This window comes from Tamandua tetradactyla, chromosome 26, assembly GCF_023851605.1.
Source record: "Tamandua tetradactyla isolate mTamTet1 chromosome 26, mTamTet1.pri, whole genome shotgun sequence".
NCBI classification, from domain to species: domain Eukaryota; kingdom Metazoa; phylum Chordata; class Mammalia; order Pilosa; family Myrmecophagidae; genus Tamandua; species Tamandua tetradactyla.
Genome location: NC_135352.1, coordinates 21,928,481 through 21,941,280, shown reverse-complemented (window position 1 = coordinate 21,941,280; position 12,800 = coordinate 21,928,481). Strand labels below are relative to the sequence as shown.

At 42.5% G+C, this 12,800-nt stretch overlaps 2 protein-coding genes across 7 annotated transcripts in view; one reads left to right on the top strand and one right to left on the bottom strand.

Moving 5' to 3' along the window:
- MTUS1 (microtubule associated scaffold protein 1) overlaps positions 1-2,348 on the top strand; it is a 154,932-nt gene extending 152,584 nt beyond the window's left edge. For 5 of the 6 annotated variants that reach the window (XM_077144363.1, XM_077144362.1, XM_077144368.1 and 2 more), the window contains one exon: positions 6-2,348. In XM_077144363.1, coding sequence (XP_077000478.1) covers positions 6-219 — 214 coding nt within the window. In that variant the 3' untranslated portion in view covers positions 220-2,348. The remainder of the gene's footprint in view (positions 1-5) is intronic. The other variant, XM_077144367.1, reaches the window with a different exon arrangement.
- PDGFRL (platelet derived growth factor receptor like) overlaps positions 1,781-12,800 on the bottom strand; it is a 57,836-nt gene continuing 46,816 nt past the window's right edge. The window contains exons 4-6 of the mRNA XM_077144369.1: positions 8,665-8,958; positions 4,755-4,894; positions 1,781-3,561 (exon numbers count right to left, since the gene is read on the bottom strand). Of these exons, the coding sequence (XP_077000484.1) occupies positions 3,373-3,561; positions 4,755-4,894; positions 8,665-8,958 (623 nt within the window). The 3' untranslated portion in view covers positions 1,781-3,372. The remainder of the gene's footprint in view (positions 3,562-4,754; positions 4,895-8,664; positions 8,959-12,800) is intronic.

The window sequence follows — 12,800 nt, the reverse complement described above, 5'->3', positions numbered from 1 at the left end:
TGAAGGCAACTCTCCTCCGAGCAAGCCGTTCTGCAGGAATCCTTGGAGAAGGAGTCTAAGGTCAACAAGCGGCTCTCCATGGAGAACGAGGAGCTGCTGTGGAAGCTGCACAATGGGGACTTGTGCAGCCCCAAGAGATCCCCCACTTCCTCAGCTATCCCTTTTCAGTCGCCAAGGAATTCTGGCTCCTTCCCCAGCCCCAGCGGCTCCCCCAGATGACGCTTTCTGAAAGCTGAGAGACGGTCTGGGAGCATCTGCTGCAGGGGCTGACCCGAGCGGTGATGGTGGGAACGAGAGCTACATTAGCTTACGTGTCATTCTCGCAATACAACTGGAAAGTAACCTCCCCCGGAATTGGCTACTTTATAAGACTGGAACTCTGGAGTAGGACCGTTGACTTAGTCCAAAAGACTCCTCCAAAAAAGGTTTCGGAATGGATGGGCCATGTGGGCACCATTGCACAATGCACTTAAAGAACGAGAGAATCTTGTTCATTGCCTTTTTCACCTAAGCATAAGGGGAAGAACTCTCAGGGGCCTATTAAGATAAAGATTTATAACCTTTATAATGTTCTCCACCACAGACACCCTCTTGTGGTTTTTATTTTGGTCTGACTGGGACGTGTGAATGAGATGGATGGAACTGTGTCCTGTGTCTGATGTCGCCTTCCTGGCTGTGTATTAAAAGGCAAAAGCTGAACATATCTGGGTATGTGCTAATCAAATAATAGCATCTACATTTCAGCAAAAGCCATAGAAGAAAGAGCAATTGTTGCTGGAATAATTATTCTCTACCACCGACTCTACTCAGTCCTTCACTAGGCAGGGCAGAGAGTATGACAGGAGAGGTTGACCAGTCAATTTCTGTACATTCTCCATATCCTTTTGGAGTCACTTGTTGGCAGTTTTCCACTGTTCAGCCAGAACAGTTGAAACTCACTATATTTTTCTGCTGTAGATTTCCAACTCACCCAGTAAGCCTAACACCATACCATGATCCATTTTCTCAGGCTATGAGCAACTGTAGAACTCTAATTTTTCTAAGACTCTGCACAAAGATAAAGGGCAGTGCTAATGGACTTTTTCTGCCTTATTTTTTACCTTAATGTAAGCTATCCTTACCAGTTTGAAGTGTCATCTTCTCTTTCTTCAACATTCCCCCACTCTTCCTCCCCCATCCAGAGCCACAAAAGCATACCTTCTACCTCTCTACCTACTTTTCCCTGGGATAAGGAAAAGGATCATGCTTTTTCAGGGCTGGTCATCTTCAAGGTGCTGCCACCACCTTCCCAATACACGAAGGTCTTGTTCTGATGCTACAAATTTTGGAAAATCATAAAGAGAATAAAGAATAAGGAAGAGAAAGTCATTAGCTAGCAGAACCCAAAGAAATAGGATTCGGTGCTTACTGATGAATAGGGGCATCTGATTAAACCAATGACACAGTATTTCATCGAACCTAGCAGTCTGGGAAGACAGTGCTGTTTCCGTGTCCACTTTGAGGAATCCTTCTGTCCTTGGGAAAATAGCAGAATAGCCAGCTGGCAAGTAGAAAATATGGCTTGTGTAACTGTCCTCCAGGTTACATTTCAAATTCTTTTCTAAACTTTATTTATTACCGCTCCCAATTCTAAGGCTTTGGGGAAGGTGGAATGAAGAACTGGGGCTTTTTCTCCCTCTCCCTGCATGTGACAAGTTTGCGATGTCAGTATTTACGAATCTGCATTGCAGACATCTGGCTGTACAAATAATTCCTACAAGAAGATACAGATTCTGAGTACTAAAGGTGGAAATTTGAGTCATCATTTACATGTACATTACATAGTTAATTAATATTCATGATGCATGGCTTTTTTCTTTTTTATTAGTGTTTGTGTCTGACATCTTTAACTTCCAACAGTTTATCATATATGTGACTTTCCTTATTTGCTTCTGAAAAATTGGAAAGTAAGTCCACTACCACCTCCTGGAATATCTCTGTTTACTCTTCCAAGTTTTGCTCAATGTCAGTAGCCAAAGTTGGGTTTGCCATTCATCCCCTATGCATGATGTATCTTCTATTCACTGCTATCCTCCATACCATTTAGGCATCTGGGGAACTAAATCTTACAACTACTAATATGCAGTGTCTTTGGAGGATTGGAGACAACAGGAGAAGAGATAGGAAATAAAATAAAAATAGAGAAAATTACATTTCTTTCAAACCAAATGTTTCATGTAGGATGCAAAATGTTGGCATGTCATAAAAACATGGATGTGTAAACAACTGTACCTGTGTTCAGTTTGTAGTAATGGAAAGTGTATTTTACTCTGATCAAATAAATAATGCTGGAACATTCAACATAAGAATTGCGACCTCTGACATACTTTTCTCTTCAAAATGGTATCCAATTCGTAGCCCTTCTTGCAGCACACTAGGTAATTGTGTCTCCATTTAAGCTGTTTCCCAGGAATTTTCAATTCAACACAAAACTGAAAATTTGGTTCACAGAGCTGGACTTAGAGCTAAGCTTCCATTCACGAGAACACAAACATGTGTTTGAGAAATGCATTTTGACTGATTTTTAACAATTTCGGTTGGGATGAAAATTGAACTAGCTATTGAGTAAATATTTTTGATATGATAAAGTCTAAACAAAGATGATTCTTCCTTGACCTGTGAATCTGTCTTATAGAAAGTTAAGTTTTGAAACACATGTGTTTTAGTCCTTATTGCCTAGATTTATCTAGAATTAAGAATTATTGAGTATAGCAGTTAAAAATTGTGTACAATATTTTTTTCAATACCATCATACATTATCTCAGATTAACTTTAAAGTTTACTACAGAGAAAAAGTGACATGTCTTTGGATTTATATCTTGAGTTGATGCTCATAGATGAGTAGTTAAATTCTATAATCTATATTAATACATTAAAAAATATATTTGGCTTACTGTGGTTGTTATATCAAATAAAAGGTAAGTTACTGACCCAAGCATCACTGCCAGAAAAGTCCTTTGGGGCTTACTTCACGTCAGCTTTAAAGGCAAAAGCATAGTCCACTTTTTATTTTTTATAAAAACTTGCTCATTTAATAGAAATGATTATATAAAGTTTACATAGATGATTTCTTAGTATAAAAATTAGAAATGTGTACGTAGGTAAGCAATCAAAATGCATGCTTTCTGTTAGAAAAAGTGAACACTCGTGTTATTAGACCAGTTGACTTCCTTTCGGTTTGGATGTCTGGGTCTGACTCAGAAGGGGGGTGGGGACTGGTACTTGACATCAGCCTCTGGCTACACACTAATCAAAAAAAAAAAAAAAAAACCCCAAAACTGATGGTATATGCAAATGGGCTTTCCTTCAGTTCATTAGACCTCATTTTCCACATCAGGAAAACTCAATTGTGGTAGCTACTGTCGTCTGTCCTTGGAGATTCTGAGCAGTGCAAATGTAATATCCAGCATCAATGGTCTCAAAGTCTTCCACTGCAAGAACACTCTGCGAGATTCTTGTGGTGTGCCCCAGTCCTCTGTGGATCAGCCTCCAAGAGTCTTGAATCGTCACGGGCCTTTCATCCTGTGTAATGAAACCCACGCACGCTGAAGCATGGAGGACAAGCTGCTATAAACAGCGCCCCTTCACCCAACACTGTTGGCTGTTCCTTTCCAAGTGCAAACACATGGGTGCTAAAGACTGGTTTGGCATGCATAACTCAATAGACTGCGGGGGGCTTTTACACTGCAGGATTGTTTCAGGCTGCATTTTTTTCCCCAGGCAGTGTCTTGAATTTTGTTTTGTTCTTTGGCTTTCTCTATCTGCCCTTTTCTTCTATAAGATGTTACTTAACATCAAATGTATTCTTTTGAAACTCCAAGAAAGGGGAACTGGTGGTAGGCATAAAAACACAAATAAAAATTTCCACTGCTACCCTCTTGCCCAAAGGTACCCTGGCTAACTGGTTCTATTCACAGAATATAAAGTCAAAAAGAAGCCCGAGATGCTCACTGAATCAATGAGGAAGAGTTCCTGATTATTCAGATTTGGGAGAGGATCAGCCAAATGTGCAGTAGGGCTCAAGTAAGGGAAACTTGTATCAAGGATGAATGAGATGCCTCCCTATTTCTAGAACTTGAGATGGCCACTTTTGAGATGCTTTAGCAACTTTGGTGAAAAGAATGTTTTCTGAATTAGCTTAATTTAACGAATATACTTAATATTATTAAATCAGTGCCCTTCCTGGTCATGAAATACCAATTAGCAATGTGAAAAACAACCCTGTATTGAAAACAATGTATTCTAATTGTGGCAATACCTTTTGCAAACAAGTGCCAGGATGCTGGAAGGTACTATTCTCCAAGAATAGTTATTTTCCACCAATCTCAGCCCTTAAGCCAGAGTCTGTTGTCTACTGAGTATGTTTTAGGAGGCCAAATCACTCTTGACAACAAAGGGGTTATTCCATGTTGATAGCAAAGCTGTTTATTTTAGTGAGCAGCGCCTACCCAAAGGCTAACTATGCTGTAGTTGCTTTTAGAAGAAGTCCATTTTGTGCTCTCTGGCCTCACAGCACCTTTGACAGGGCTTATGTTTAAAAAAGCCCACTCAAGGGCATCTGTTGGTGGTTCCTCACCACAGGTCCCAGCTTGTACTGGGGAGAAAACTCAGAAGGAGGCTGGAAGAAGGTTCGAACAGCTTCTAACAGCCCCAGAAGGTGGGAATGAAGACTGAGGTTGGGAGAGCCGAGGGAGAGACCGGGGTCCTGCACTTACCTTCTGCCCTGGATAGATCCACCTGAATTCTACCTCAACGTGAGGCTCCCCCAGGACAGTGCAGAGGACACTGATGTCATCTCCACCTTTCACTTTGTTGGAGGATGCCGAGATGGTCGTTGATGGAGGGCCGCTGGGAACTGGAAGCAAGCAGGAGACAGGGAAAGTAAACGAAATCCATGAGCACAGCCCTCGAGATAAACCTACAGAGACCTTCTCTGTTGAACCGCTATATAGACATTTGTGCCTTCCTTACAGCTTCCCAACCCACGCCAGGTCTCTTCTCTCCCGCCGGTTTTAGATTTTCTTGAAGCCTCCTCTATCTCTTACTTTGAAGGTCTGGATGGGGTCCAGATCTCCCCTAGCTCCAGCCACCACCCACTTAATTGTGGGAAGAAGCTAAAAGGTCTGCCAGGGCACCATGTGAAGGGAATCAAAGGTTGAGGGGAAGAAGGAGCTGAGAAAGAGCATGTGACACAGTGGAGGACACCCGAGGGGGTGGAGCTGATCAGGTAAGGGTGTATGGCTGTCCTTCCTGAGGGAGAACAAGAGAAGCCTGAATATTCTCATTAGAAAGGTGTTTGCAGGGAGAGCACAGATGTGTATGTTGGCAGGAGCTTTGTGTCCCAGCACTACAGCAACACATTTCCTCATTATGGTCTTTTCATTCGATGAGTTGTTTTCACAGCAGCTTTGGGCAAGACCCTGTGCAAGGAGCTGGGACTACAGCAGCGAACAAGACAAACCTGGTCTCTGAGCCCGAGAAGCACAGAGTGTGCTGGACGCTTAGAATAGTCTGAGCGAAAGAAAAGGCTTCCTTGAGGAGGCCACTCTGAATTGCAATCTGAAGGATGAGCTTAACCAATACGGAGGGAGGTGCCGGCACGCCAGAACTGCAGTGTCAGAGCGCACCCCTGGGAGCTGGGGGTCTCCGGGGTAGAGGAAGGCAAGGTGACAGGGGCAGTGGGGGGCAGGTGGAGTGAGTCCAAGCTGGGGAGGAGGGCCGAAGTGGGTCACACAGGGCCTTTGAGGCTACACGGACAGCGTGGGCTTTGGCTCTGGGGAAACTGGAAGTACTGAGTTGTTTTCATTGGAATTAAAACGCGATCAGCTCCAGTGCGGGAGATGAATTGGAGAGAGAAAAGGTGGTTGCAGGGAAAACCACTTAGAAAGATGCTTACATGAGTCCAGGAAGAGATGATGATAGATTGAACTCCTTCTTGTGTTGTTGTACTGAGGGTGGAAAGGAGCAGTGGGATTTAAGAGTGATTTAGTAAGAAAAATCAGCACGATTGGGGCAGGAAGGGAGGGTCAGATCTGGGCCAGCATATGTTTAAGAGTATTAGTGGGTATGGTTAGGACTGCCCAGGGAGAGAACAGAAGAGTGTGAACTGATGTAATGGAGAGGCTGGAGGGAACTGCCTGAAAATGTAGAGCTGTGTTCCAGTAGCCATGTTTCTTGAAGATGATTGTATAATGATACAGCTTTCACAATGAGACTGTGTGATTGTGAAAACCTTGCGTCTGATGCTCCTTTTATCTACCTTGTCAACAGACGAGTAGAACACATGGAATCAAAATAAATAATAGGGGGAACAAATGTTAAAATAAATTTAGTTTGAAATGCTAGTGATCAATGAAAGGGAGGGGTAAGGGGTATGGTATGTATAAATTTCTTTTCTGTTTTCTTTTTATTTCTTTTTCTGAATTGATGGAAATGTTCTAAGAAATGATCGTGATGATGAATCTGCAGCTATGTGATGATACTGTGAAGTACTGATTATATATGTAGAACGGATTGATCATATGTTAAGAATGTTTTTGTTCGTTTGTTGTTAAATTTTTTTAAAATAAATAAATAAATAAATAAATGTAGTAGATTGAAAAAAAGTGTGAAATCAGGGCCCTTGGGTCACTGCAACACTTAAAAGCCAATAGAAGACCAAGTGCTAACAAAGAAGAATGAGAAATTTGCGGGAAGCAGGAGAACGTGGAAGCAAGGGAAGAGGAAGTTTCATGCAGGAGGGGGTAATCTAGTAGAATGAGACAAAAATTCACCTGCTGGCTTTAATGACATGGGATCCCTGATGACCTTAGCTATGGCTGTTTGGTTGGAGGGGAGGGAGAAAGCCAAAAGGCAGTGGGCTGAGGAGCGGCTGGGACGACAGGCTGTGGGGACAGGGAATGCAGAGGGCCCTCTCAGGGAGTGTGGTTGTGATGGGAGAAAAGAGACGGTCTCAGCAGAGGGCCAAGGAGGGTCAAAGGAGGGGGATGGGAGCTATTTGGTAAAACAGAGTGTTTTACCAGCCATGGCCTGGTGACTCGGTCTCATGGCTGAGAACGAGAGGCATTAAAGGAGCCCAAATTCGGAGAGCAGCTGGCATCTGGGGACACTCATCTCTCCTCGGGGCTGCCTAAGGAGCACCACCGCAGTAGAACGGACCCCACCCCATGCACAGACCACTCTCCTGGGCGCAGCCCCCTCTGGGTCCCAGACTCCCCTCTGTCCCCAGCCAAGCACCCCATTATGTATGAAGGCCGACTTAGCTGCTCCATCCAGCTGTCCCTAGTGCATTCTGCACGCTGGCTGGGAGAGCAGGAGCAGCCTTGGGATAGCATATGGGACTCGAGTTTTTAAATGAATGTGCTCAGAAACCAGAATGAGGCTGTCTTACTAACTCAAAGTGACTGCTGCAGGTGGATTGGACCAAGAAGACATCAATGGATCTCACGGCCGTTAGGACCGGGATTCAACACAGTAGAATTGCTGGAACTTGTTAGGGGGAGAAATTCATATATGAGCCCACTGAGCTGAAGCACCTCACTTTAAAATGGCTACTATTTTTTAAAAAATAGTTATATTTTTAATGGAGAGATGAGAGCACATTTCAATTCTGCCAAGAAAGAAGGAATGAGGCCGATTTGAAAGGGAATGAGGAAGTTGGTGGCGATATGAGAGCACGTAAGGAGGTTTGTAACACTCACTGTGGAAAGTGAAAAGAGAGTGGAAAAAATGCAGTGGGACTGCCAGGCGGTGGGGGCTGGAGACCAGGAATTCAGAGCGGCACCGTCTACCGAGCTATGAGCTTTTTCCAGCAGCCCTCAGCAATCTGGATGCAGCCATGGAAAAAGGGTATAATTTTGTTCACCTAGGATAGTGCTTTCCTGGAAAGATGGAAGGAAAGCAGAGGGGCCAGGAGCTCAGGAGAGTATGAGGAGTCTCGGCCGGTTGGCGGTGGGGAGGGTAGGAGGCAACAGTGGGTGGCAGAAGTAAGCAGATGCAGGGGTCCCTCGACAGGCCACCTGGGAAGATACGAGACTGGATGGAATTGGGGGTGGGGGTGCTGAATCAGGGATTCTTGTGTGGGAGAAGTTGTAGCTCTGGAGGGGGTGGTGTGGGAGATGGAGTGGGCGTGACAGTCAGTGAACCTGGCTGATGTGCTCCAAGCAGAGGGCAGGGAGCCGGGTGCCCAAATCTTCAATGAATGAAGGGCACTGGGATGAGAGGGGATGAGAAATCTGGCCTAACCATGGACCAACCCGCCTTCTATCAAAGCAAAAGGTCGGGAAGTGGGATTGGACACACCACTGACCCCTATCCCTAACCTTGAGATGGGGAAAGGATGGTTCCCGCTGGACAAAGAAACACTCTTCTGAAGAGGTTGGGAATGTAGGGGCTCTGCTTTACCGAGGCAGTAAAGTGGAAGGATCTGGGAGAGAAAGGAGGAGAGGGGTGTTATGTGAGGATCGTGGGCAAAAGGATAGAACACTATAGAAATGGTGACACCATCAAGGAGAACTTAAGGAGAGCATTCTGTGCCTCCTTATTTCCACCTGTAATTTGGGAACAGTTCCTGGTATCAGTCACCTGTAAGCGACTAAAGCCTGGGGTTGGGGGGAGCAGCCTTACCCTCTACGTAGAGCAGTTGGTACTTGACGGAGATCTGAGATTTGCCCCCGGCCTCAGCCTTGCAGTAGACCACCCCCTGGTGGTCAGAGTGAGGTTGCAGATATACGAAGCCTCGCTTCACATCATAGACAATGTCCGTTCCATTGGCTGGGATTTCCTTGGCCGGGAACTCCCTGTGGAGTGTGACCTTGGCTGACAAGACAGTCACTCGGCAAGGAACCACAGCCTGTCTGTCCGGGTTCAAGTAGACAACATCAAAGTAACTGGGAGAGGGGACAAAGAGTTCTCCTTTCTCTGCAAAGCGAAGACACAGGTTTATTTTCTTTCTGGAGAAACAAGATAAGGGTGCCTTAAAGAAACTTCTATCAGGGCACAAAGAGAGAGAGGAAACCGGCAAAATATTCAGAATCCTGAGTCCTTATCGGTAGAAACGATTTTTTTTTCCTAATGCTTTTTATTTTTTGGAAAAAAGGATTTTTACTTTCTATCTCCTCAAAAGAAGTGAAAAAGGTGTTAGTTCAAGGCTGGGCCCATGGAGTTTACCACACTAAGGAGGCAAGGAAGGAGACTGGTTTCTTAATGCTAAGAGCATTTCTCAAATCCCTAAACAAATTCAATGCTTGTGGTTGGAAACCTTCAGCCCCATGTCTATAGTGCTCTGAGATCAGTAGGTGCATTGGGAGGAATTTCCCAGCACAGCTGAGCTTCTCTGAGAGCCGAGCACAGGAGAGGCTCTGGTCTCCACGCCTCCCTTCGGTCACCGTCCACAGGCTCTAATTCCTGGCACAGGCACTGCCAAGGTTAGTAGGAAGGGAATCGAATTACCAAGAAACTCTGGGATTTGTTTTTTTTTTTTGCATGGCACATTGTTCAATTTTTTTTCTTTTTTGGTGACAGAGGGATCATTCTATGTGTGAATATTTTAGGAATTGGTATGAGAAATCTTTGAACCTAATCACATGCCAACACTTGCCAAATTGTTTTCCATGGATTCCCTACAATGTTGCTGAAACAATTATTCTGGCTTCCTACGTCGTTACTCTTCTCTGTGCCACAAATGTATGATATTTTAGGTCAGGGACAGAATTTCTGGATACAACGTCAAAGGTCATCCTGGGCCAAGTTCTTTGGTAGGAGTGCCAAGTTCCGTGGCATTGAGGTCTGTCTTCCTGGCTCCGAGTAAGATTAAGATCAGAGATCAGAGATCAGTGACTCTCCATCTTTGGCAAGGCTTTTTATCAGCCGTTGTGCTGCTTCATGATAAATCGACTTTCAGGCTTAGGCGAGAGCCACCTTTGTCAGTGATGTGTCTAATACCCATGAGCTCCTACAAAGGACATGTAGGACGTGTCATTTAACCTCTCTGTCAGTCAACATCCCCATTTGTAAAGAGAATTACCTGGAGTAGAAGATCTCCGTGGGCCCCTCCAACAATACCATTTAAGGATTTTATGCTTTCAAATCTCAGATGAGATTTAGAGGCAACTTTTTTTTTTTTTTAAGGTTTTGTAAAATAAAATCTTAATCTGAACCAACAAAGCCAGCTGGAATAAGTGAACCTTCTGAATTGCAGAACGCACACAAAAAGTGGTCTTACTTCTTATACTGTAGTACCTGCTTTGAAATAAGTGATCACAATCAGTTGGGTTGACAAATTTAAGCTATGCATTTTCAATGAGTAGATTTTGGCTACAAAAGAAGTGTGCTAAAGTACATTGAAAATATTACAGATTACATATGCCCCCATGCAAAAGTGTTTATATCTACTGGTGTAATGGTAAACACATAAATGCCTGGAAATTTAGATTTTTAAAAATTAAAGTTTTATTAGGTTATAAACAAAAATCCCAATTATAACAAATTCCGTATTTACTAATAGATGTAGTTTTAGTACATATGTAAACAGGAGTCCAAGTCTTTTGCTATGCAAAAAACCCTTACACTGATAATGTTTTCTTCCTTGATCAGGGTGGTGGGTACATGTGTATGTACACTTTATGATAATTTATTGATCTGTAAACTTATGATTTGTATATTTTCCTTTATACGTCAATAAAGTTAGAGAAAGCCCCACTGAGAATCTCCTGGAGAAAAATGAAAGAAGAAATATAATATGTGGCAGTTGTTTAATCAAAAACTGCACAAATTGACAGTAGTCACTTAAAAAGCAATTTCACAATATTTTCAATGAAAGTCTAGGAATCAATCAAACAAACATAATGAATGACAGATGTTTCTCTCTGTGAGTAGCTGGGAGCATGTGTTCTGAAGGAATGCAGAGCCAGCAACAGGAACCAGAGTTTCTCTAACAGCCCAATTTGGTTCTGCTTGAAAAGACAAACTGCTAAACCCTCTTCTGAAAACCCAACTGGACTCAACTGTGTTAAGAAATAAAGAAAATGACACAATGCACTAGGTCACTTCTCTTTTTGACCCAGATTTCTTAAATATTGCAATGAATATTTATTAGCCTTCCTTTGGTTCACAAAAGGACCTCAGTAAATTAAGAAAAAAAGGAGGACCTGCATCTAAATCTCAAGTGGAGCCCATAATCCTAATAGGATAGTCTGTTCCAGCAGAACCTTGCATTTAAAATCTTGGCCATTCTCCCAGGGATGGGCCTGGCACTGTGGGATCCACAAGGCCTTCCTGATCAAAAGGGGAAAAAGAAATGTAACAAACCAAGGTACAAGTGGCTAAGAGAATTCAAATAGAGTCAAGAGGCTACTCTGGAGGATGCCCTTACGCAAGCTTCAGCTAGATATTCCTAATTGCCAAGGTTTGCAAAACCCAACCAACATCACTCCTGTTAACCCTAAAGAACACCCAGGGCTCTATCTGAGATCCTACAAAAGTTGGACGCACTAAGTTTACTTTTCAGAAACCTAAAACCTGCAGATGATTTCTAGGCCAGGTAAGTCCTGAAACCCAGAGGGGCCAGTTTTCCCAAGAGTTCCATCCCCCATCCCTGATTATTGACACCCCTTTACAACATGAAAGAAGTTAGAATGGGCATAACCCAAATAGCCCTAACAGTTGGGAGAAGGATCAAAGAGAAGGAAGAGTTATAATAGAGAAGTTAGGATTTAACAAATGAGTATGACTGCTGAATCATTATATTGATATTTCTGTATAGTCTCCAGTGACTTGGAAAAGCTAAAAGTAAAAACTTGAAATATGTAGAGCTATATATAACCCATAGCAAATGTGAAATCTGTTCAATGACTAATTATTAAAATGTACTTTGAAATTTATGGATTTTTGTATATATTTCACAATAAAAATGTTGAAATATATATTTTAAAAATAACACATTTAAAGGTTAAAAAAAACCCTACCATGGTAACTGATGCAAACACTTAATTTCCACTGTCAGGACTGATTGAGCAGATAGCTAAACATCTTTTCCAAGAAATCATTCTGTGAGGAATAATTTATATACCCTTACAGATTGTATCTAATTGAATTTGCCTTGTGTGTATAGTCCTCTTTAGAAAACTATGAATGAAGTTGTAATAATATTTGACATCTACAGTTGTCAAGAATGTTAGTCTAGAGAATGTGGGAATTGGCTTTCTAGAATTTTGAAATGTCTTCAGCATCAAAACACTTGAAAATAACTTCTAAAGCGTATAGTTCTAAAGTTTGCATTACGTTAACTGAGTTTCTTTTGACTTTTGTCTTAGTCTTTATATTTGAGTTGATTTTAATTGCCTATGCTATATAATTGCTTATGTTCTATAAGGAGTAAGCAAATAAACTTTCTAATTGTAGTCATATAAAAAAATCTTAGTCATTACTTTGGGAATATATGACAGTGCTAATCTTAGCAAAGAATCTTTATTCTACAATTTGAGATGTTATCAGTCCTTGTGCAGGATGACAGATTCTTTTTTAGACCTAACTGGTTACCTTTTCCATTTGTCACTTCTTAGTATGGCATAATACAAAGTGCACCGAGGCAACTCTTCGTAGCACGTTCTAAAATGAAGATCAGAGGGATTGCCTATGTTATCTCTTTGGACGGGAAAGGAAAATACATGAGATTTTGCTAGAGCATTAATTACTGACCAGGGCATGAGATCATTTGGGTCATGGCCTTAGGTCATTTTAGGTCTGCAAGGCAAATGGATTCA